This window comes from Nerophis lumbriciformis, linkage group LG14 (genome assembly GCF_033978685.3).
Source record: "Nerophis lumbriciformis linkage group LG14, RoL_Nlum_v2.1, whole genome shotgun sequence".
Taxonomy (NCBI): Eukaryota; Metazoa; Chordata; class Actinopteri; order Syngnathiformes; family Syngnathidae; genus Nerophis; species Nerophis lumbriciformis.
In genome coordinates, this window is record NC_084561.2 from 24,466,324 (window position 1) to 24,493,567 (window position 27,244).

Here is a 27,244-nt window from a genome sequence, read left to right on the forward strand (position 1 = left end):
CATCGGCCAGAGGACATCGGCTTTCCGGATCGAGATTTAAAGGCATTATTTGAAAATAACGTAAATATGACATTGGGGACGTAAAAAATAAAAAGATGAAAAATTTTAGGAATTTGTTGACATTATTGAAAACATACTCATAAACTTTATTGTACAACATTTTGTTTTACCTACAGCAATAATTTATTCATCTTTTGTGGTTTGAGTGTATCTGCATAGAATATTATCTTTGTTGGAAAGCTCCAAAATGTCTGCTATTGGTGAAGTTGTTCTTTTGTTGATACTGTTAGAAAATTCTGATTTAATTCTACTTATTTACCTGTTGGTTGCTAACGAGAGACAGTATTGCCAAAGTGCCCATCCATTCATTTTCTACCGCTTGTCCCTTTCGGGGTCGAGGGGGGGCAGGAGCTTATCCCAGCTGCACTCGGGCTAAAGGCAGGGTACACCCTGGACAAGTTGTCTGCCAACGTGTCCTTGAGCAAAATCCTAGTCATTTCAGATCTGCATCTAATTGTAATGTTTCTACAGGCACAATTGCGCTCAGTGGACGTCAAGATCCTTCAGCAGCTGCTGGCTGTCAACGAGGGCATCGAGGCAGTGAAATGGTTACTGGAGGAGCGCAGCACGCTAACCAGCCGCTGCAGCAGCCTGACTAGCAGCCAGTACAGCCTGGGCGAGGGTCCCGATACTTCCTGGAGAGGTTCCTGGAGCAGCCTTCAGGACCCCAATGACAAGCTGGACAACATTTCCATCGGCAGTTACTTGGACACCCTGGCGGATGATATGGATGAATACTGTCCTTCGAGCTCAGAGTCGGTCATCTGCTCGTCCACACCGCAGGTCTCCGAGGCGACTGCTGTGGTGCGGACAGCGGGAGGCTCTGTGGCCACTGTGACTGGGGACAAGCCCGGGGTTGAGACTAGAGTTGTTAAATCCATCCGGTCTCGATCAACTGAGAAAACTGGAAACGGGCCCGTTGGTGTCAGTGATATCAATGGGAATGGGATAGTTGGGACTGGCAGTGGAAAAGCGTCTGTTCCTGGCTGCATTCCTGAAGCTCAGTCTAAAACTAAGCAGGATTCTTCAGTTTGCCCTAAGGCGATAGAGACTAGGACCAATACCCAGATCATTAAGGCCAACGGCACTCAGGAGAAGACAACCCTACAAAAAGTCAGCCTCACTGAAAACCTGAAGCAGAGCCCGAAACGTAAACCTTACAAAAATGCCAACGTGGACTTGGATACATGCAAACTCAAGAGTAAAATGCATCTGGAGTACGACGCCCACTGGCGGTGGGTGCAATCGCAAGAAGATGTGACGTTTTTGTAAGACTACTGAGCATGCCCTGTTCCTTCAGGGCCCGTGCCCTTGCTAAAAGATGCTCGCTGGCTGTAAAGGACTAAGCTACATTTTATTTTTTTGTTCCGCGTCTACTCCACAAATAGGTCAATGCACATAACACGATTTTGACCATTGTCAGTCAAACAGTGCTAATGTTTCTCAGGCTCTTTCTAAGCATTCCTCTCGTCGCTCCTTTTCACTCTTATGTGACTCCTAAGCACAGATGATCTACCAAATAAAAATACTTGTAAAAAATTTAAATTGTGATGTGGCAGAAACAAAGGGCCCAGTAATACTTGGTGGGAGAACAGTCATTTACACACATTTAGGATCAGATACATTATTCTTGTATTAGACCCAAATAAGACCAATGTTTATCCATATTGGATTATTTTTGGGTCACTCGATGATTGTATTCCCATTGTGTGTATAAAGCATAACATTGGCTCTACATACTGTAAGTGAAACATGTATTACACTAATAAGTGTTAACATCAAATCTGTGCATGTTTGTCTCAAGCACCTACAGTAGTTCCCTAAGCTAAATAGGATTTCCTCGGTCTATGTACTGTACCTATTATGCAACGTCTATCTGCAATATGTTGATGTCACTGTGCAGGTACTCTGTACCCGTCACGACTGGTTGTAGGTTGATTTTATATGCCCTGTTATAAGCAGATAATGTACCTGATTGGTGAAAACCTTATACTGTATATTGCCTGGCCTGTTCTTTTCCTCGTGAGATGAATGCACTTGTCATTATAATCTTAGCTGGCGGTTGGTGTATTTTGCCTGCTTGTGTTGCATAAAAAGGCTCGACCATCAGTCTGTGTATTTTATTTTTGCTTTGGTTTTCAAATGGGCGCATTTTACTGATGCCACACATTTTGCATTTTGCTCCTGTACTATGCAATAAATAAACCAGGGTTGCCCGAATTTGCGGACCTGCGGGTTGAACTGTCCCTTATGGTATCTCAAAATATTCTCATAATAATGTCACAATTTCATAAAAGCACTCAATCTGAGAATTGTTACTCAACAACTATCAGTAATCATTGTGTAAGTATTTGTATGTAATAAATCAAACAAACGTTCTCACCTGTGGCATGAACAAAAAACACAAGTCAAAAACAATACAAACCAAGACACAATTTAACATGCTCACTGACCAATGTGGGCATTATAAAAAAAATATTTAAAAACCATACACATGTAATAATTACAGCCCCATTTAATGCCACTACAATGCATGATGGGTAAAACGCAAAGCAGTCTGTTCCCTCACATTGCCGTGTTAGAATTAGACTTTGACTAACTTTATTGATCCACAAGGGAAATTGTTCCACACAGTAGCTCAGTTACAAAGGATGGAAAGGATAATGCAGGTATAAAGTAGACTAAAAATGTACCATAGTAGCAATATAAAATAACATATGTAATATTTACATATTATATATACCGTATATATTACATTTTTCTATTATATATCACAAATCACATTTACCATGTACACTATTACAGTGTGTGTAACAGCTGCAGCAAAAAAAAAAAAAAGGGCAGGATAAAATAGAGAGTAGATCCAGCAGAAAATATACATTATAAACAAAGAGAGGTAGCTAACATAGAAGGTGTCAGGTAATAGACAGATATCATCTATTGCTGTACGGCGAGTGATTAAACAGCTGGATGGAGGAGTTCTTGAATCGAACACTGTGGGAACGAAGCTGAAGGAGCCTCTTGGAGTATGAACTCCGCTGTCCCTAAAATGTCTGGTGGAGTGGGTGGGCAGCATTGTCCATGATGGCGAGCAGTTCGTCTAGTGTCCTCCTGTCCCTCACTGACACAAACGCCTCCAACTGCGGGCCAATAGTTTGGCCGGTTTTCTGGATCAGTTTGTCAATCTGGTTTAAGCCCCTTTTGCTGGTGCTGCTCCCCCAACAAACCACTGCAAAGTACAGGGCACTGGCCACAACAGACTGAAAAAAGATCTCCCAGCAGCTTGCTGCACACATTAAAGGACCTAAGCTTCCTCAGGAAAAAGAGTCTGCTCATGCCCTTCTTGTAAACAGCCTTGCTGTTGTCTTTCCAGTCCAGGCTGCTGTTCAAGTGGACTCCCAGGTACTTGTACTGCCCCACTACTGCCACTTCCCAGCCCTGGATTTTGATGGGCTCCATAGGGGTCATTTTCTTCTTGAAGTCGATGACCAGCTCCTTGGTCTTGTCCACATTAAGGAGCAGATGGTTCGCCTGAGACCACTCCACAAAGTCAGCGATCAGTGTCCTGTACTCCAATTCCTGTCCCTCTCCGATACACCTGACCACAGCAGAGTATTTCTGCAGGTGGCAGGACATGGAACTGTACTGGAATTTGAGTGTTTGGTGCATTTTAGCTGTTTGAAGTTTTTGATTAATTGCAAAACGCTAAAAATGTTGTCAGTGACATAAACAAGGTAGGGGTCGGACATCCACATACTTTTTAATATTAAATGTTTTATCTATTATACTTTATATTATAGTGTTATCACGGTCTGGTGCGAGGTGAGTTGTTAATTTGATACATACATAGATAGCCCAGTCCCCAGACATTTTTTAGCCCAATTTTGCCCTAGGAAAAAAATTTGGAAACCCCTGAACTAAACTATCCTAAAAATATTTGCTTAGTTTTGGGTTGACTGTAAAGAGCAGCAATATGAGTGTGGGTAGTGTGGATGGTGCATTTGTTGAAAAACATTGATAACCGTCCCAAAAAGTGTACGGTATCTACTCTCCATTGAATACTTTCACACAGTAAATCATGTTACTTGTATTTTTGATATACAGTGTTACTGAAATTCTTTATAGCTACATGTTTATGCAGCTCACTAAATTAAGAGCTATTAACAGTTCAGTGCCCGATTTATTTAAGGAGTGTAACTTCATAGGAAAGTGACAACAAAACTGTCAAAACCAGCTTATCCATACACATACAATGACCTCTGACTGAGACAACATTGACCACGCGGAAAGTATTTCCTTTCTGTAAAGACCTTTCAACGAGAAAAAAGTATAAGGACAGTGTCTGCCAACGTTGGCTAATCCATCCAAAGTGTAGACATGAAGTCATTGAAGCACTTCTTCCTTTTTTTAACATATGTGCTGGCTGGGAAGCAACATTGCACGCCAAAGAGAGCGTCTGCTGCGCCAGTTTGTGGTTTTTGTTCCAAATGAGCTCAGCCATATGGGGAAAAGAAACACAGTGAGCCAACCTGTAGAAGCCATTATATCCAGCTATGGTGTGTCTCCACGATGCAGTAATGTGTTTTGACTGCATGGTCAATTTAGGAAAGGAAAATGAACATAATTTCATTGCGCTTCCTCCTGGGAAATAAGAATGTTGGCGCCTGGAGGAATGGTTTTTAGTAGTCGTGAGAATGAATACATCGATGCTCCTAGAAAGGACAATTAGAGATTAAACTTTTGGAATTTGGTATCATGAATTCCTATTCCTAATAAGTCAAGTAGATGCTGCATGTAAAACACATTTAACAGGAATAATACTCCTCTCAAGGTCAGCAATACTAGATATACAGTGCACCCAGAAAGTATTCACAGCGCTTCACTTTTTCCACTTATGTTACAGCCTTATTACAAAATGGAATGAATGACAATGTGAAAATATGCATATATATTTAACTTTGCACCTCTCAAACTCCATCAAGTTGGGTGAAAAGTGTTGGTTTTCATCCAGAATGTCTCTGTACGTTGCTGCATTAATTTTTCCCTTTATCCTGACAAGTCTCCCAGTTCCTGCCGTTGAAAAAACATCCCCACCACCATGCTTCACTGTAGGGATGGTAATGGCCTGCTGATGAGCGGTGCCTGGTTTCCTCCAAACATGATGCCTGGCATGTATGCCAAAGAGTTCAATCTTTGCCTCATTAGACCAGAGAATTTTGATCTTCATGGTCTGAGTCTTTCAGGTGCATTTTGGCAACATTTTAGTAAAAAAACGGCCGTATACCATACAGGCCTGATTGGTGGATTGCTGCAGAGATGGCTGTCCTTCTGGGTTCTTGGTCACCTCCCTGACTAGGCTCAGATGAATGCAGCAACGTACAGAGACATCCTGAATGAAAACCAACGTTTCCCATCCAACCTGACGGAGCTTGAGAGGTGCTGCAAAGAGGAATGGGCAATAAAGGATAGGTGAAACTGTTCATAGATAGGTGTGCCAAGCTTGTGGCATTGTATTCAAAAAGACTTGAGGCTGTAATTTCTGCCTAAGGCTCATCAACAAAGTATTGAGCAAAGTCTGTAAATACTGATGTGCATGTGATTTAATATTTTCTTTTATAAATTTGCAAAATAAAAAATACTCTTCTCATTGTCATTATGGGCTATTGTGCTTAGAATCTTAAAGACAAAAAATATTTTGGAATAAGGCTGCAACATAACAAAATGTGGAAAAAGTGAAGCACTATGAATACTTTCCAGATGCACTGTACATTTTACCCAAGTTCCATTGATAGTTGTCAACGATACAGAGTTAGGGTTAGTCAATCTTGGTTTATATCAGCACAAATCCTGCATACTTTTATTTTGTAGTGCAGAATGTTTTACTCACACAGAGAAGAGTGGTAGGTATGAAAAACACTTACCGGTAACTATTTATCAGTGACCGTCTGAAATGGAAACATAATGCAACTATACACAACAATGTACAGTATTAGCATAACATTATTGTTTCCAAAAATCCCTTTTGACGTTCAATGACACAGAATTATTTAAGAAAAAAGTTGCTAGTTCGATTCCAGCTTCTGCCATCCTAGTCAATGCCGTGGTGTCTTTGGGCAAGGCACTTTACCCACCTGCTCCCAGTGCCACCCACACTGGTTTAAATGTAGATAATGGATTTCACTATGTAAAGCACTTTAAGTCTCTAGAGAAAAAATGCTGTATCAATAGTATTCACTTTACAATGTAACACAAATGTAAATATAAGAATGTCAACATAAGATAAATAACTTCCATTGCAGGCAGATATTGGTAAAAATAAAGTCAGTTGGGTAATAGGGAAGGAGTGAGATGTGATGGGTTTTTTTTGCTGGACTTACAGATGAGAAGCTGCTACAAAAGTATCGATCCGTGTCACGCTAGGATCAATCCGATACCAATACATACTTTGGTATGAATACTATTGATATTTAGATCAAAACGGCTACGGATACAGTTGACAAAAATGGTGACACACATCTACTGACCCAAATAGTTCTACATCACAAGCAGAGATGCACAACAACGGAAATTTAAAACCATAACCGTTAATTTTCAGACCTTTGCAACCGATAACCAATAATGATAACTAATATCTATGTATATATATTTACACAAATTAATTCAACCGTTCACACTTTTGCCCAAAATGTATACACTAACACAAATTATACTAATCTTTTGTAGGGATAGTGATAATGTCAACAGATATTTCTTTACCTAATTTAACTATAATCTTAGAACAAATACACATCCCACTATAATTGTGATCCATGCATAGTTAGAATCATTGGGTAGAGCAAAAAAAAAAGGAATGTATTGAATATTCAACTTTTCAATTAATTCATTGATAGATCAATCAACTCAAACATACTGAACAAGATTTCATAAAATACAAAAACAGACTTAGCAGATACAAATGAATAGATCTAAGCCAATGCAATTCTGCATTGCAGTTAACAAGTGGAGTCACATTTTTTGTTAACTGACAAATAAAACGGATACAATTATATTTTTAGTAATTGTTGTGATTTTTCATCAAAAAGTAATACAGTAGTGCAATAAGTGCCTGCCCCTTAGAAAGACAACACTTACTCATAGAAAAAAAAAAAAAATCAGGGTTCAAATGATAAAGTACATTTTTTTCTACTGAATAAATCATAAAATTTAACTAACAGTTAACTTAATCATGAAGTTAAACATAAACAATGATTCATTTTGTCATCAAGTTATTTCCTACTAAGATATTTTTCTTACAAACTGCTGCCTCTCATCAAACACTTTCTAATCAGTCTCGTGGCTTTAAATTTGCTGCGGTCGCCGCTATTAACACCCAGTGTCGGTTTAGCAGCATAGGCAGCTTCCATAAATCTTCACGTTAGTGAATTTTAAGGTGACTTATCATATTTTATTGTGTTGAAGTTTTTATTTAACCCTCCCCGTTTAATTTCTTTAGAACACGCTTTGCAAACGACGAATGTCTTCTTTTGACACAGTAAAGAAAGCCCAGACCGGTGACTGCTGCCCCATGATGCTTTTCTCTTCAGCCAAGTGAAGGACATCATAAATCATGACATCATAAATATGCGACCATAACGTAGGGGAGGAAAGGGTTTAAGGAGCCAGGAGGAAACAAGCCACATCAGAGAGACCAGCGACAAACACAAAGACGATAAGCCTTTATCATTAGAGATGTCCGATAATATCGGACTGCCGATATCATCGGCCGATAAATGCTTTAAAATGTAATATCGTAAATTATCGGTATCGGTTTCAAAAAGTAAAATGTATGACTTTTTAAAACGCCGCTGTACGGAGTGGTACACGGATGTAGGAAGAAGTACAGAGCGCCAATAAACCTTAAAGGCACTGCCTTTGCGTGCCGGCCCAATCACATAACATCTACGGCTTTTCATACACACAAGTGAATGCAAGCCATACTTGGTCTACAGCCGTACAGGTCACACTGAAGGTGGTCGTATAAACAACTTTAACACTGTTATAAATATGCGCCACACTGTGAACCCACACCAAACAAGAATGACTAACACATTTCCTGAGAACATCCGCACCGTAACACAACCTAAACACAACAGAACAAATACCCAGAACCCCTTGCAGCACTAACTCTTCCGGGACGCTACAATATACACCTCCCCGCTACCCCCTAGCCCCCCACCTCAACCTCCTCATGCTCTCTAAGGGAGAGCATGTCCCAAATTCCAAGCTGCTGTTTTGAGGCATGTTAAAAAAAATAATGCACTTTGTGACTTCAATAATAAATATGGCAGTTCCATGTTGGCATTTTTTTCTATAACTTGAGTTGATTTATTTTGGAAAACCTTGTTACATTGTTTAATGCATCCAGCGGGGCATTACAACAAAATTAGGCATAATAATGTGTTAATTCCACGACTGTGTATATATATATATATATATAAATATATATATATATATATTTATATATATATATATATATATATATATATATGTATATATATATCGGTATCTGTTTATATCGGAATCGGTAATTAAGAGTTGGACAATATGGGAATATCGGATATCAGCAAAAAAGCCAATATCGGACATCTCTATTTATCATTATCTAAATTATCCGCCGATAAGTATCGTGCATCCCTACATTAAATTGGTAAATGCTAATGTTTATGACAAACTCAGGAGTCATCATGTTCTATCTCCGGAAACTTTGAAACGAGAGATTGATTTAGGAAGAGCTACTTAGTTGCTTTCCTCTTTTTGCTCAGCCTTCTTTTCCAGCCGTCCACTCCATTAGCTACCTTTTATGCTCTTGAGAGTCTTTCGCGTCAGCCGAGTTCATTTTGGAGGAGCTGAAAGACAGACGGCTTCTTGTGTTCCCCCAGGAGGCAGAAAACAGACGAACAGTGCAGCTCTCAGCACGCAGCTGAGAGAAAGCTTCCACTGCCGGAGTCCCGCAGCTCTGTAACACTCTAACGTTCTCACAAGCGCATTTCACATGCGGGAGTTCCATTGGCACCGGACTGAGATCCATTAAAAGCAGTGTCCTTCTTTACTTGATTTGTATTCTTACTTGTGGACTCAGTCATGTTCAAACTGTGTGGCGACAAGAAAGTGATTGGAAAAAGAATCAGCTGACCCAGAACTGTCTTTAACGCCTTGACTCCAGCAATTGAGCTGACTGAAACGCTGACTCCACTTTGCACTTGTCATATTCTGTTCAGTTAAAACAAGCTCTGATGCGCCTGCTCTTCTAGTACATGCTGGATGCGTACCAAAAACCCTCAGGTTTCTGGACCACCGCTCTACCATTTGAGCCACACCGGCCGAAATTATAAAACAGTGACTTTCAATGTCCTTTCACTGCAAAAACTGAAATCTAAGTAAGATGAAATATCTCAAATAAGGGTGATATTTGCTTATTTGCTTATTTTCTGTCTGATAAGATTCTTCTCAATTAGCAGATTTTATGTTAGAGTGTTTTACTTGTTTTAAGGGTTTTGGTCCTAAATGATCTCAGTAAGATATTACAGCTTGGTGCTGAGATTTTATGACCGATATTGAGTAAAACATGCTTGAAACTAGGATATCAACTGTTGCAAAGCTGTGTCGTCAACACTCACAAGTATAAAACTACTTTTTTAAAGTAATAATTTCTTATTTTAAGCATGAAAGAAAAAAATCATGACTTTGACATAATTGTGTCTCATATTAAAACAGATGACAGCCAAATGGACTTTGCTGTTTTATTTTCAATGAAACAATATAATATACGTAGTCATATAGTAGTACAGTTATTAGTGAGAATATTCTTATTTTAAGGTATTTTGGGGTTTATTGAGGTTAGCTAATTTTACTTGTTTTGGAAAGTCTTGACAAGCCAAATTTTCTTATTCTATTGGCAGATAATTTTGCTTAGTTCAAATAAAATACCCCTAATTTTTGTATTTTTTTCCCTTGTTTTTGAACACTGGCTTTTTGCAGTGTTCTCACTGGGATGTTTGTATCTTTCAGCACTTTCGCTCACATTGAGCAGCTAAATTCCGAGTAAAACTCACTCCTCGGGTAAACAACTGCTTCCTAGGGATGTTGCAATGGTCTTATGCTGCGTATTACTGTATTTTTCGGACCATAGGGCGCACCGGATTAAAAGGCGCACTGCCGATGAGGGAGTCTATTCAGGTCTTTTTTTCATACAAAAGGCGCATCGGATTTAACCTGACTCTCGCCAGATCCTTGTAGTTCGCTGAGCTCCACTCAAGGATCTGTGATTTCTCAACAGGAGATGTATTTCAGAAGGCGGGGCCTTGGAAACAAAAAATCACTGTATGTGATTGGATAAACCACTTGTCCGTTATCTTGAATGACTTGCTACTTCAATCACTCACATCCAAATCAACCCGTGATGCCGATGAGAGCAACGCTGGGAAATCCAAAACAGAACAGCCGACATATTGGATAACAACAGAGCGAAAAGTTAGAGAAGTTTTACTGAAACAACGCAGCAATGTCAGTAGACGATCAATGTCGTTTGTGCAAAGAAAATATGTCAGCACAGGACTCCTCGCTGCGTGCCGCAATTGTGGTTTGAATAAAAACAGTCGCTTCGGCACTACGTTACATCTATGAAATCCCGCCCGGCGATCTTGATTGGTTCATTATTTTTTGCTATCATGAAGGAGTTTGCATTGCCTTCGAGCCCAGATCCTTGTGTGGAGCTCAGCGAACTACAAGGATCTGGCCAGAGTCAGGTTACACCGGATTATAAGGCACATTAAAGGGGTCATATTAGAGATGTCCGATAATATTGGGCTGCCGATATTATAGGCCGATAAATGCTTTAAAATGTAATATCTGAAATGATCGGTATCGGTTTCAAAAAGTAAAATTTCTGACTTTTTAAAACACCGCTGTACGTAGTGGTACACGGACGTAGGGAGTACAGAGCGGCAATAAATCTTAAAGACACTGCCTTTGCGTGCCGGCCCAGTCACATAATACCTACGGCTTTTCACACACACAAGTGAATGCAACGCATACTTGGTCAACAGCCATACAGGTCACACTGAGGATGGCCGTATAAACAACTTTAACACTGTTATAAATATGCGCCACATTGTGAACCCACACCAAACAAGAATGACAAACACATTTCGCACCGTAACACAACATACACACAACAGAACAAATACCCAGAACCCCTTGCAGCACCAACTCTTCCGGGACGCTACAATATACACCCCCCGCAAACCCCACCTCAACCCCGCCCACCTCACCCTCATGCTCTCTCAGGGAGAGCATGTCCCAAATTCCAAGCAGCTGTTTTGAGGCATGTTAAAAAAAATAATGCACTTTATGACTTCAATAATAAATATGGCAGTGCCATGTTGGCATTTTTTTCCATAACTTGAGTTGATTTATTTTGGAAAACCTTGTTACATTGTTTAATGCATCCAGCGGGGCATCACAACAAAATTAGGCATAATAATGTGTTAATTCCACGACTGTATATATCGGTATCGGTTGGTATCGGAATCGGTAATCAAGAGTTGGACAATATCGGAATATCGGATATCGGCAAAAAAGCCATTATCGGACATCTCTAGGTCATATGATTTTTTTCTAAATTTAAAACACTATCTTGTGGTCTACATAACATGTAATGGTGGTTCTTTGGTGAAAATGTTGCATAGATTATGTTTTACAGACCATTTTCAAGTAGCTTTCTGAGCGTCTCTTCAGGATGCGCCGTTTTGTGGGCAGTCTTATTTACGAGGCTCACCTTCGACAGCGTCTTCTCCCCGCTTCTTTGTTGTAGCGGTGTAGCGTGCAAGGACGGGAGTGGAAGAAGTGTCAAAAGATGGAGCTAACTGTTTAAAAGACATTCAGACTTTACTTAATTCAATAACGGAGCAGCATTTCCTCAACCGTGGCTCAATGTAACAACAACGCCGGAAATTAGTCCTGTGAAAAACCGTCGGACTGGAACCCTCTAATAACTACAATTCCGTGGGTGAATTATGTAAACCCACTACAGTTTTTAGCGCTGTGATAGCTAGTCTACTGACAGATATAAGTAAGAACCTTACTTTACTTTATTTTAGAAATGGCAACAGCGGAAGATGAACGCTACATAAGAAGGTAGAGAAAAAGAAGCTTATCGACTACGGGTCGGCACGGACTACAATGGCGAACGCGTGCAAATTTTCAGTACTTATGCAGATCCCATATACAGATCAGCAGGTACCAGAAGGTAAGAAAAGTTGGTTTTGCATAATATTGCGAAACATAACACCAGATAATGTCTGCTAATAGGTTCCATTTTGCGGCCCTTACACACACACACCATAATAATACTCGTATGTTTAATGCGCCGACAATCCATTTAAGCTGTGCGGCTTCAAAGCTTACCGAAGTCGTACTAAAAACATTTTGACAGATTTTGGAGCGCTGTGTGTAATGTTCTATATTGTCAATGGAACATTTAAAGTTTTGGTGTTATTTACTGGTGTATCTCTTATGTGGGACTGCCATCTACTGGTCACACTTATTACACCATTTACCAAATAAAATAGCTTCGAGGTCGGTAAGCACAACCAGAATTATGCCGTACATTAGGCGCACCAGGTTATAAGGCGCACTGTTCATTTTTGAGAAAATTAAAGGATTTTACGTGCGCCTTATAGCCCAAAAAATACGGTACTTGTTGAGAGCGAAGTTGAGAGCCATATAGTTGACTAACTTCTCGGCTTGGTGCCACAACCTTCTACCATACAGGCGAGGGTCATGATTTAAAAGCTAGCCTTAACTTTTACTAACTCAAAGACAACAAATACAGAAGCAGCTCCAGCTCCTTTTACTTTATTTTATGGCGGGTCACAAGCACAGTTATTAGCAGCTCAAGCTCACTAGTATGTAGTAGCTGGCTACTCGCTAGTGGTCGGAGGAGCAGTGTGAGCGAGGCGATGTGTCACAACGGCAAAAAGTAGTTCTGTGTTATCTCTTACAATAACAATGTTAGCTCGGTGAATATGCAGGGGGTGGCATGTAAATGGGGCGATGTTGGCTGATTTTTGATGTTTTTAGAGGGTTTAGTTTAGTGGGCTGGTCCACAGCTCTGTCAATCGAGAAGAGCTCAAAGTAAAGCCGCTGCTCCTCCACATCGAGAGGAGCCAGATCAGGTGGTTCGGGCATCTGGTCTGGATGCCACCTGAACGCCTCCCTAGGGAGGTGTTTAGGGCACGTCCGACCGGTAGGAGGCCACAGGGAAGACCCAGGACACGTTGGGAAGACTATGTCTCCCGGCTGGCCTGGGAACGCCTCGGGATCCCCCTGGAGGAGCTGGATGAAGTGGCTGGGGAGAGGGAAGTCTGGGCTTCCCTGCTTAGGCTGCTGCCCCCGCGACCCAACCTCGTATAAGCGGATGAAGATGGATGGATGGATGGATAGTTTAGTGGGGTAGAAAAGATGAATACCCATTACTGGATTGTTAGCCTCCTCTTACTAGCAGTATTTCACTATTTAGAATGCACATAAAAAGGAAAGATGTGTACTTGTCTCATATATGGATTGTGAATAATAGACAAAATGTTAAAAAAAAAAAAGTGCAGTTCACCTTTGATCCTTTGCAATTAATTCACAATTACTTGATTCTAAAAAGTTAACTTGAATTTGTACCACAACTCTAAATTACCCAAACAATTATATATTGTTTAGTTAATAAGGTATTTCATACACTGTAACACCTTTATTGATGGTGATTGTATAATATTTGCTCAATGAAAAACTAATAATTAGTGTACAGGATGTCTGACCATACACATTATGTACAATTTATATTGTTTCTAAATTAAGATAATCCATGTTGGACCTGCTTGACCTTTCTATGGAGGGGCTGTTTGTCCCTTTGACCTGCTAATGCAAACTTTATGAAGGCTTTAAGTGAACCATAATTGGATTTCCAATCAATACCTGGCCTCACCCTTCCCACAAAGGTTTAGCATTGCAGATGCATTTGCAAGTTACAGCACTTACTGACCTTCTACACAAGGAATTTAAACATAACACGAAAGTATGCTGATTGGTGGTCTGAAAATACTGCATGCACAGCATGTAATACACATAGTTAACTTGAATACTGTAGGTTTAAATTAAGCTCTTTATTGATGACTCGGCAGCTCTAGTATTGTTTGTGTGAATCTCCAGAAGTAGGATCATAGGATCATCTTTTTTTCCCCCAAGATGGCGCCGCTTTAGTGGCTGCTGGTGGCAGGAGCTCTGTGCTCTTGTGGCATCTTTTTGTGTTCCTGGCGTTTCCCTTTTGTTTTCATGTGTTTTGGGGTTTTTTTGCCTTTTGGTCGGGACACCTTTGGGACTGTGCGACAAGGGGTGGCACTTTCGTGACTTCTGCGGTGCTTTTATGTGAACTTCTGGATCTGCCTCCCGGGAGCCTTTTGGCCATGGAGACCAGCTGCTGGGTCTCTGCCACACCATAGTCCGTTTGGAGAGACTGGAGGAGATGCGGATGAAGTGACAGGGCTGCGGAGCTAGCGCTGAGCGCCGGGACGGACAGGCTTCACAGTGTCTTGGCTGAATGAGCGTGTATCAGACGTCTCGGTCTCCTTGGACGCATCCTCGCTCATCCATGCGGACTGGACACTGGCCGAGAGTTGGTGGGCGGCCGAGAGTGGAGTCTCTCTTGGTTGCTTTGTTGGGTTTGCTCCTGTCTCTGGCCAAGCTCCCCCCCACCCCAGCAGACGATGGTGTGAAACACCGCAGAGGCCACCACAGTGTGTGGGTGTTGAAATTATGTTTTTGTTAGGTTGCTTGTCTATGCATGCAATCGTGTGTGCGCAATATACAGGTAAAAGCCAGTAAATTAGAATATTTTGAAAAACTTGATTTATTTCAGTAATTGCATTCAAAAGGTGTAACTTGTACATTATATTTATTCATTGCACACAGACTGATGCATTCAAATGTTTATTTCATTTAATTTTGATGATTTGAAGTGGCGCCCTGCGATGAGGTGGCGACTTGTCCAGGGTGTACCCCGCCTTCCGCCCGATTGTAGCTGAGATAGGCTCCAGCGCCCCCCGCGACCCCAAAGGGAATAAGCGGTAGAAAATGGATGGATGGATGGATTTGAAGTGGCAACAAATGAAAATCCAAAATTCCGTGTGTCACAAAATTAGAATATTACTTAAGGCTAATACAAAAAAGGGATTTTTAGAAATGTTGGCCAACTGAAAAGTATGAAAATGAAAAATATGAGCATGTACAATACTCAATACTTGGTTGGAGCTCCTTTTGCCTCAATTACTGCGTTAATGCGGCGTGGCATGGAGTCGATGAGTTTCTGGCACTGCTCAGGTGTTATGAGAGCCCAGGTTGCTCTGATAGTGGCCTTCAACTCTTCTGCGTTTTTGGGTCTGGCATTCTGCATCTTCCTTTTCACAATACCCCACAGATTTTCTATGGGGCTAAGGTCAGGGGAGTTGGCGGGCCAATTTAGAACAGAAATACCATGGTCCGTAAACCAGGCACGGGTAGATTTTCATCTGTCATCTGCTGGTGTCGGTCCACTCTGTTTCCTGAGATCCAGGGTCAACGCAGCCGTCTACCAGCAAGTTTTAGAGCACTTCATGCTTCCTGCTGCTGACCTGCTCTATGGAGATGGAGATTTCAAGTTCCAACAGGACTTGGCGCCTGCACACAGCGCAAAATCTACCCGTGCCTGGTTTACGGACCATGGTATTTCTGTTCTAAATTGGCCCACCAACTCCCCTGACCTTAGCCCCATAGAAAATCTGTGGGGTATTGTGAAAAGGAAGATGCAGAATGCCAGACCCAAAAACGCAGAAGAGTTGAAGGCCACTATCAGAGCAACCTGGGCTCTCATAACACCTGAGCAGTGCCAGAAACTCATCGACTCCATGCCACGCCGCATTAACGCAGTAATTGAGGCAAAAGGAGCTCCAACCAAGTATTGAGTATTGTACATGCTCATATTTTTCATTTTCATACTTTTCAGTTGGCCAACATTTCTAAAAATCCCTTTTTTGTATTAGCCTTACACAATATTCTAATTTTGTGACACACGGAATTTTGGATTTTCATTTGTTGCCACTTCAAATCATCAAAATTAAATGAAATAAACATTTGAATGCATCAGTCTGTGTGCAATGAATAAATATAATGTACAAGTTACACCTTTTGAATGCAATTACTGAAATAAATCAAGTTTTTAAAAATATTCTAATTTACTGGCTTTTACCTGTATATTAATGGTTGATTATTTTTTGTTGTTTTGCTTTTGAGGCTGTGTGTAGAAGTGGCACTGCTGGAGTGGCAGCTGGATGCATCAGCTCTGCTCATTTAATGTCCTTTGTGTTCTTTGATGTTTCCCTCTTGCACACATGTTTATGTGTGCTATGGCTATGAGTTTGTTTTTTTCCTTGGCCTCAGTCTGGGCCCAGGCTTAGACTGAATTGTATTTATTTACCGTATATTACCAAATAGTAGCCCGGGCGTTTATTTCACAAAATGGGGTCAGACCCCGGGCGGCTATTAGGACATGGGTGGTTATTTGCACAAGGCTTTTATTTATTTTTGCACCAGCCTGCACCAGGCCATTATTTGGTTACAATGGTTAATGTCCAGTATTTTTTTTCGTACTAAAAACTTTAAATGTAAAAGCTAATGTAAACATACAAATAAAAAAACAAGACTATCAAAAGACAAGAGATCAACAAGGCCTCAACATGACAGTAGTGCAACAATTGTCAAATAGAATACAAATACTAAAAATAAATAAACTTTTTAAATAAAGCAGCCTACCGGGAAAAATAAAATTATGGTACCAAGTACTCAAGTATAAAACCCACCATCAAAACAGAACAATAATACTGTCACTGTCCTTTGCCTTAATGCGGATCATTTTGCGGTACACACGGTGGTTCAGTCCATGAACGTGATGTATCCACTGACACAAATTAGCATCAAGCTCGTCGCTCACGTTCTTCCTACCTCCACCAGATAAGCGAGCCCGTTTTCCATCGATTGCCGACTGAGATTGTAGTTCTCCCTTTTTTTGTTTCCATTCTCGTACACGTTTTGGGTCAATGTTAAACTGCCTGGCCGCTGCCAAACCAGAATTCTGCTCCGCATACTTCACAACCGCTAGCTTGAACTTTAAGTCAAACTTTCTGTTCTTCCCCCTTAAAGTATTCCCGTCCATCAGTTGTGGTGTACCGGTATCCTGTTCATTCAACTCACTGCTGCTGTTGCTTGCCATGTTGAAACTTTTCCTCGTGGGTTTGTTGTTGTCGTTGAGTGTGTGTTACGCTATATGCGGTCACCCATTGCAATATGTTGATTACCCAGAATCCCCACGTAACGTCTGCTGTTACCGTAATGACCAGAATTATTGCACCTTTGCTTTTCCTTTTAGCTTATAAATTGGATTTAATGAAGTCAATATGATTTTAATCTAAATTATGCAAATAACAGCCCATGGGCGGCTATTTGGACATAGGCGTTTATTAGGAAGAGGCGTTTATTTCACAAAATGGGGTCAGACCCCGGGCGGCTATTAGGACATGGACGGTTATTTGCACAAGGGCGTTTATTTGGTAATATACGGTATTTATTTTTTCTCTGAAGTGAACTTAAGAATTAAACACAAATCACTTCAATTTTCCAATACTTGGATAAAAAAAAGACATTCTGTAAAATACATGTTTCCTAGTTTTAAAGTTATAATGCACCAAACTAGTGGAACCAGTATAATGATGGGAATGCTGAAAAGGTAGCAGTAAGCATGCTTACACTAATAAATTTAACATGCTAGCTACATAGCACCAAGTAACAAACAATTACTTTTAGTTTATCCATCCATCCATCCATCCATCCATCCATCTTCTTCCGCTTATCCGAGGTCGGGTCGCGGGGGCAGCAGCCTAAGCAGGGAAGCCCAGACTTCCCTCTCCCCAGCCACTTCGTCCAGCTCCTCCCGGGGGATCCCGAGGCGTTCCCAGGCCAGCCGGGAGACATAGTCTTCCCAACGTGTCCTGGGTCTTCCCCGTGGCCTCCTACCGGTCGGACGTGCCCTAAACACCTCCCGAGGGAGGCGATCGGGTGGCATCCTGACCAGATGCCCGAACCACCTCATCTGGCTCCTCTCGATGTGGAGGAGCAGCGGCTTTACTTTGAGCTCCCCCCGGATGACAGAGCTTCTCACCCTATCTCTAAGGGAGAGCCCTGCCACCCGGCGGAGGAAACTCATTTCGGCCGCTTGTACCCGTGATCTTGTCCTTTCAGTCATAACCCAAAGCTCATGACCATAGGTGAGGATGGGAAAGTAGATCGACCGGTAAATTGAGAGCTTTGCCTTCCGGCTCAGCTCCTTCTTCACCACAACGGATCGATAGAGCGTCCGCATTACTGAAGATGCCGCACCGATCCGCCTGTCGATCTCACGATCCACTCTTCCCTCACTCACTCACTTTTAGTTTATACTTAATAAAATGGCAAAAAATTAACATGTTAACAAGATAGCAACAAGTATCAATATCAATGACTTTTAGGTTCATACCTACAAATCTGGCTAAATTGCTAACATGTTAACATTTAACATCATTTCATGTTAACTGTTAGCATGTCTAGCTCTAGCACACATCTAGTCATAATAAGAACAGAAAGGGCTAAATGTCCCAAATAAGTTTAGCTTTTTTACTTTAGAATCGGTTGAGAAACGTGTTAGTTGTTTACAGACAAAAAATAAGTGGCAGACTATTAACATTGTTTATGTCTGTGTTTTATTTCCTGTTTATTTCATAATGCTTTATAATGCTATTTGCCCCATATCAAGATAATTGAACAGAGATGAGAAGAAAAAGGCGTCTATACCTTACATTTAAAGCAGCTTATCAGCATATTCCTATACTATGGGTGTGACAATTGATTGATATATCGATTTATATTCCTTAAATTTCAAGTATATCGATCTGTGCTCTGCAAGTTTGCATCGGCCATTAATTGTTGTTTATGTGTTTGTTTATATCCAACATTCATTCATATCTAACTCCCTTCCAAGAAATAACGGGAATTTTGGAAACTTCACCTATAGTGTCCAGTATCCACTATTTATTTCACAGTCGCACTGGTTGATTTTTTTTTGCTAAAAGGGTTATTGAATCTATTTCAACTCACTGAATCGTTCCGGATCAGATCATTCTGAAAAAAATAGATTGTCCCTAAATCGTATCGTCAAACACAAATATCGAATCAAATCATTGTTTTAAAGGAATCATTACACCACTATTTTAGACCTACAAAATTAGTTAACATACTAACAGTTAACATGCTAGCAAGACAGCACCAAGGAACAATATCAATGAGTTTTAGGTCCATACCTACAAAATTGGCTAAACTTTTAACAGTTAACATGCAAGCAAGGTATCACAACGTAACAATATCAATGGCTTTTATCTTCATACCTACAAAATTGGCGAACATGCTAGCAAGATAGTGCCAAGTAAAAATCTATGACTATAACATCCATCCACTATAAAATCCATCTATAACTAAAATATCCATGACTTTTGGGTTTATACCAACATTTGCTAAAATACTAACAGACAACATGCTAGCAAGACAGCACCAAGGAACAATATCAATGACGTTTAGGTTCATAACTACAAAAATGTGCTAAAATTTTAACAGTTAACACGCTAGCAAGGTATCACCAAGTAACAATATCAATGGCTTTTAGTTTCATACCAACAAAATTGTCTAAATTACTAACAGTTAAAATCCCAGCAAGATAGTGCCAAGTAAAAAACTATGACTATAACATCCATCGATTATAATAACCATTTAGGACTTAAAATATCCATGACTTTTGGGTTTATACCTACAACATTTGCTAAAATACTAACAGTCAACATGCTAGCAAGACAGCACCAAGGAACAATATCAATGACTTTTAGATTCATAACTACAAAAATTAGCTAACATTTTAACAGTTAACATGCCAGCAAGGTATCACCACGTAACAATATCAATGGCTTTTAGTTTCATACCAACCAAATTGGCTAAATTACTAACAGTTAAAATCCGAGCAAGATAGTGCCAAGTAAAAAACTGACTATAACATCCATCGACTATAATATTCATATATGACAAAAATATCCATGACTTTTGGGTTTATACCAACAACATTTGCTAAAATACTAACAGTCAACATGCTAGCAAGACAGCACCAAGGAACAATATCAATGACTTTTAGGTTCATAATTACAAAATTGGCTATAACACTAACAGTTAACATGCTAGCAAGATAGCGCTAATTAACAAACAATGACTTTTAGTTTATCCTAATAAATTGGCTGAAATATCAGCAGTTAACATACCAACAAAATAGCACTTAGTGCTATCCAATCAATATCAATGACTTTTAGATTCATACCTACAAAATTGCTAACATGTTAACAGTTAACATCCTTCCTTGTTAACTGTTAGCATGTTAGTTAACATTAAACATTAAGAACAGAAAGGGCTAAATGTCCTGAATAACTTGAGGTTTTTTGACTTTGGAATCGTTTTGAATCGGTTGAGAAATGTGTTAGTCAACAGACTGTTTATTTCACTTCCAGTTTATTTTCCTTGTAATGCTATATACCCCGCCACGTCAAGATAAATGAACAGAGATGAGAGGAAAAAGGTGTCTGTACTTTACATTAAAAACAGCTTATTAGCATATTACCACAACATTGAATCTGTGTGAATATCATAAGAAGCTCATCGCTGCTGGTGGTTGTTTTCATGTAGGGGTCCCTGGGCGCCCAGGGAAATAAACAAAGTGGGGGAAGTAGGGCGCAGTGTTCCCATAGAGGGAATGCAATTAATTATAGGTCAGTGTGAGCAGAGGCCATTGGGCACTTTTTGGAGGAATGTCCAATAATTGTGTGAATGCTTAGTCTAAAGCATTCACACACATGGTTTTCTACGCCAAAATTCATCCATTAATTAAACTTCTTCTCCAAATTTTGGCACACTCTACCTTCCACATTTTTCACCCGATTCAAACTGTTTCAACTTTAAACTGTTCGGCCTATTCAGGAGTGGGCTTTCCCTTGACAAATTCCAAAGATTCCCAGATTTCCCAGAATTCCAGGATTTCCGGGACATTTTTCCCCATTCAAAATGAATTGGCCATTTTTCAAACTTCTATATTTTTCAACCGATTCAAACCATTCCACTTTCAACACTACACCATCCTGGAAATGTAAACAATCTTTTTTCCAAGTTCAAAAAAATTCCAGGATTTTCCAGAATTCCTGGTTTTCCAAAGCCTTATTTCCACCCTTTCTTCTGGCGATTACTCCTCCCACATTTTTCAACGCATGTCAACCGTTCTACCGTCAAAACATTCTTCTTAAACAGGACAAAAACAGAGTTGTTTTTTGAACTGGAAAAATTCCCGGTTTTCCTGAAATCCCAGGAATTCCGTAATACCATTTTTCCATTCAACATGTTACTACTTCAACATTTCTCGACCGATTGTAAAAAATTCCGACACCAATCATTTCAACTCATTCAGACCATTCAAGTCTTTTATCATTTTCAAAAAAATTTCCGCTTTCCCCGAAATTCCCAAATTTTGGGGAAATTCCCCCTGAAATGGGGACATTCTTCAAAGTTCCACAACTCCCACATTTTTCATCTGATTCAAACCGTTCCAACTTCAAAATATTCAGCCTGTTTGGAAATTGTGTGCTCTACTTCAACAATTCTAAAAAAATTCCAGGATTTCAGTTCAACTTCAGCATTGGAGCATTCACGCGCAAATCCTTCAGGAATTGCCTCATCTAGTTATATAAATAATATATTTTCGGGGAATGCCTAATTTGCTTTTGCTTGTAGATGTAATTTCAAAATATATAATGCTAATTTATTCTATTGTGTATAATAACCCCAGAAGGGATACACTATATATGCCGTTTTGGTTGTATATCACGTTCTATTAGTTTGAAGCCTGCAATGAGTATTGATCGGTTCATTAATAGCCACACAGTTGAGGCTCTTGCCCTTGTTCTTCTTCTTTAAGGTCTTTTGTGGACAATATTATTTGAGGACATGTTAAACTTCATAAAAGGTGTCACTGTAATCTGAATTTAATCGTGAAAAGTCTAATGCGGTGAAGATTGGAATTAGACAGCAGTGATTGTCCATTTGTCCTCTTAAATTCTGCTAATAAAAAACATCTATAAAAGATCCTTCCATTCCAAGTTGTGTCTTCATTCGGGTCACATGTGAGTAGTCTATTCCAACAGATGTCAGGCTCTTGACTGTAAAACTGACATGCCCCAAATTCATATATCAGAATATACTGTATAAACACCTGAAAGAGATTATGTCATTACAATTTAAAGGATCCATAGCGTCCAGATGACCGGCATTTCATTAACATGTTCTCTTTTGGTATTTTTGCTCCCAAAAATGAATCTGGCTGTCTATTTACATAATACAAATTACCATACTTTCTGGGCTAGAAGCGCACCATATTAAAGCCGCACTTACCAAATTTTACAAACCCCAAAAACAGTGAAGTTGGCATGTTGTGTAAATCGTAAATAAAAACAGAATACAATGATTTGCAAATCCTTTTCAACTTATATTCAATTGAATAGACTGCAAAGACAAGATACATAATGTTTGAACTAGGGCTGCAACAACTAATCGATTAAATCGATTATAAAAATAGTTGGCGATTAATTTAGTCATCGATTCGTTGGATCTATGCTATGCGCATGCGCAGAGGCAATTTAAAAAAAAATTTTTATAAACCTTTATTTATAAACTGCAACATGTACAAACAGCTGAGAAACAATCAATATAAGTATGGTGCCAGTATGCTGGGGTTTTTTTCAATCAAATACTGCAAAGGATAGAAATGTAGTTTGTCTCTTTTATCCGATTATTAATCGATTAATCTAAGTAATAATCGACAGATTAATCGATTATCAAATTAATCGTTAGTTGCAGCCCTAGTTTGAACTGAGATACTAATTATTTTTTTTGCAAATAATCATTAACTTAGAATTTAATGGCAGAAACACATTGCAAAAAAAGTTGGCAAAGGGGCATTTTTACCACTGTGTTACATGGCCTTTCCTTTTAACAACACTCAGTAAACGTTTGGGAACTGAGGAGACCAATTTTTGAGGCTTTTCAGGTGGAATTCTTTCCCATTCTTGCTTGATGTACAGCTTAAGTTGTTCAACAGTCCGGGGTCTGCGTTGTGGTATTCTAGGCTTCATAATGCGCCACACATTTTCAATGGGAGACAGGTCTGGACTACAGGCAGGCCAGTCTAGTACCTGCACTCTTTCACTATGAAGCTGGTGTTGTAACAAGTGCAGAATGTGGCTTGGCATTGTCTCGCTGAAATAAGCAGGGGCGCCCATGAAAAAGACGTTGCTTGGATTGCAACATATGTTGCTACAAAACCTGTTTGTAACTTCACAGATGTGTAAGTTACCCATGCCTTGGGCACTTATACACCCCCATACCATCACAGATGCCGGCTTTTGAACTTTGCGCCTATAACAGTCCGGATGGTTCTTTTCCTCTTTGGTCAGGAGGACACAACGTCCACAGTTTCCAAAAACAATTTCAACTGTAGACTCGTCAGACCACAGAAGACTTTCCACTTTGCATCAGCTCATCTTAGATGAGCTCGGGCCCAGGGTAGCCGGCGGCGTTTCTGGGTGTTGTTGATAAATGGCTTTCGCTTTGTATAGTAGAGTAGTTACTGACAGCGGTTTTCTGAAGTGTTCCTGAGCCCATGTGGTGATATCTTTTACATACGGTCGCTTTTTGATGCAGTACCGCCTGAGGGATCGAAGGTCACGGGCATTGCCGCTTACGTGTGGTGACTTCTCCATATTCTCTGAACTTTTTTGATGATATTACAGGCCGTAGATTGGGAAATCCCTAAATTCCTTGCAATAGCTCGTTGAGAAATGTTGTTCATAAACTGTTCAACAATTTGCTGATACATTTGTTCACAAAGTGGTGACCCTCGCCCCATCCTTGTTTGTGAATGACTGAGCATTTCATGGAAGCTGCTTTTATACACAATCATGGCACCCACCTGTTCCCAGTTAGCCTGTTCACCTGTGGAATGTTCCAAATAAGTGTTTGATGAGCATTCCTCAACTTGCTCAGTCTTTTTTGCCACTTGTGCCAGCTTTTTTGAAACATGTTGCAGGCTTCTAATTCCAAATGAGCTAATATTTGCAAAAAATAACAAAGTTTACCAGTTCGAACATTAAGTATCTTGTCTTTGCAGTTTATTCAATTAAATAAGTTGAAAAGGTTTTGCAAATCCTTGCAGGGGCGCCGCTATAGGTATTTTGGGCCCCATGAAAAGAATCTTTACAGGGCCCCCAACACAGTGTCATTATTTTTTCTGTATTATAATTTCATCATCATTAGGGGCCTCTCTGGGCCCCCCCTCCATCATGGGCCCCTAGAATCCGTCTCCTTTACCCCCCCTTTTCGGCGCCCCTGAATCATTGTATTCTGTTTTTATTTACGATTTACACAACGTGCCAACTTCACTGGTTTTGGGCTTTGTAGAATAAATAAATATTTGTTCATATATTACATTATATATACAAACGAATTGTCCAGTCCCGTGTTAAATGCATTAAAAACCTGAAAAATAAGCTAAGGTACACTTACTATAGATTGTTTTTTAAATCTATCTTTGATCAATCATGAGGAATTATGAGTTAACTACTGACAAAATTCGATTAGTCACGATTAAGTTAGGATTACAGTGACACTTTTGTGAATTTGAAAACATTTTCTATGTACCCCTTTAATGCACCCTATAATCCAGTGTGCCTTTTTTAAGAAAATAGACCTGACTAGACGCGCTCATCGGTGGTGCGCTTTATAATCCGGTGCGCCCTATGGTTCGGAAAATACTGTATTCTTCCAATGATACATTAGGCAGGAACGATTTCTTTTTAAGAGAAGAAAATATTTTATTCTGTTAATTTAGTTTTTTCCACCAAATTATTGAACAATTTGTTTCCTATGTATTCATATTACACCAAAACCCGCTATCTAATTAAATTCTGCCTTGAGTCAAATATTATATGAAATATGTTTAGATTGTCAATCATCAGGTGATATAATCCAGATTGGATGGAAGCAAATCTGAAACATCTTCAACAAACAAGAAGAGTCCAGTTGCCTCCATTCTACCGTTTGTAGATATTATACAACTCCTGTCACACAAATAAAATCAAGACTCTTTTTTTCATGGAGTTGGCAAACCCTAAGGTTAACACAGGCATGAATTCTGCGCAAAAAGTAGCAACTTTGTGGTAATATTTTTCATTGAAAACCAAATCAAAAGAAAAGTGTGGATAGTACAAAAATGAAGGTACTGATGTACATCTCCTGTAGCAACTGTACTTTACTGTACAATATCATAACTAAGCTGCATAGGCAGTCCTCAGCAGAGATTTTGTGAGATGGAAAGTCCATTTGCGTGCATGAATACACAGTCTAATGCATAAATGTGTTTCATAGACCAATAGCTCCATAAACATTCATGAGAGTTCATAGCCGCACTTGACTTTTCTGAGCCGTCTAGGTCAAGTTATCTACGCTGACTTCATCCGTTAGTGAAATTAACCGTAAGAAAATGTGGTCTGCAACTGCCATTCATGAAGAAAATAGCCCCTCAGCCTGCTGCTTTAGACCTTGCTGATTCCCACATCAAAGGGACATTACCAGGGGGGTGGAGTTAGAAAATACCAAACCCAGAAGCATGGGGTGTCGCCCTGCTACATGCCTGCAGTGGGGGCCTGGACCAATTAGGTCTTAATTGAGTGTCGGAGTGAAAGGGGGCCATTCAGCTGCACCCTCTTTCACCCTGTTAGCCAGAGACAAGCATGCTTTGTGACACACGCAAACACGGATCTGGAGGCATTCCGCTCGCCCGACCCACTTATGGCAGACAAGGACCCGGCCAGAGGGCTAGCCTAGGTCACATCTCAAAAACACATCCCTCACGTGCTGTGCCACAAAGAAGTGCATGATTTATGTTTCGCAAAGGATTGAGTTAATGGTTTGGATGTGCGACGGATAAAGATAAGCATGTGGGGTTGACCAATGGAAGGGTTGCCAACTGTAGATTGAAAAAAATGGAATCGTCCTGCTTAGAGCTAAAACGGGGCACACTTGTAAAACATTTGTACGCACGTACAACACTTAAGACCTTCAGTATATCAGTGTGTGGAATGAAATTATGGAATGGATTAAGCAAAGAAATCAATGTACTAATATGATCCACTTCAAGAAACTCTTCAAACATAAAGTGTTTACAAAGTACAAAGAAGAATAACCATTATAAACATTCTGAATTTATTTCATCCATCCATTAATTTTCTAGATAATCTTACATATCTCACCATATAAAGTATAACTTAACTAATTATTTGTTATATATTTATTTTTATTGTTATTACTTATGGAGCATATTGTGAATAAATTGAGAACAAAAGGGTTAGAAACTGCTATGTAAAGGAAAAGTGGTAGAATTAAATAAGCTCTGCTTCTTCCTACTCCTTTTCGAACATGTTGAATAGAGAAACTGGAATTTGTGATTTATCATGTTGTATGCATGCATGTTCGAAATAAACTCAAACTCAAACACTTATTACTGTCAGGTTAAAAAAATGTCTAAAATAATAGGTTCCGTTCAACACCCGCATGTGAAGCTCGTTCACCATCAAACTCATTTTATGCCATCTTTAGTCATTCTTTACTTGTTAAATGTTATTGAAATCCATAAAAAGTATGTTAGACTCTTCTTTTGTCGAACAGTCAGAGGTCGGGTGTGGACTATTTCGCAAGTATTAATCAAAATAGATCACAAGGGAATCTTACAGCGTTGGTGTCACTCCCGCAAAAGCATAGTCGATTGCGTAAGTAAGCACTTTGAGCGGGTGCCTCCATAAGCAAGCTTCGGCATAAGTGAGCCCCGATGAAGAATTATTCACTCTCTTTATAGCAAAAGAGCCTACAAGTCCAATGAGTGAACGAGTCCATGGTCAATTTTCAC

At 39.8% G+C, this 27,244-nt stretch overlaps 1 protein-coding gene and 1 long non-coding RNA gene across 2 annotated transcripts in view; one reads left to right on the plus strand and one right to left on the minus strand.

Annotated features, from left to right (window-relative positions):
* Positions 1 to 2,169, plus strand: part of lurap1 (leucine rich adaptor protein 1) — a 32,167-nt gene extending 29,998 nt beyond the window's left edge. Inside the window, exon 2 of the mRNA XM_061975751.2 lies at positions 532 to 2,169. Within this exon, the coding sequence (XP_061831735.2) occupies positions 532 to 1,332 (801 nt within the window). The 3' untranslated portion in view covers positions 1,333 to 2,169. The remainder of the gene's footprint in view (positions 1 to 531) is intronic.
* LOC133616460 (uncharacterized) overlaps positions 1 to 27,244 on the minus strand; it is a 77,240-nt gene that overhangs the window by 30,656 nt on the left and 19,340 nt on the right. The window lies entirely within an intron of this gene.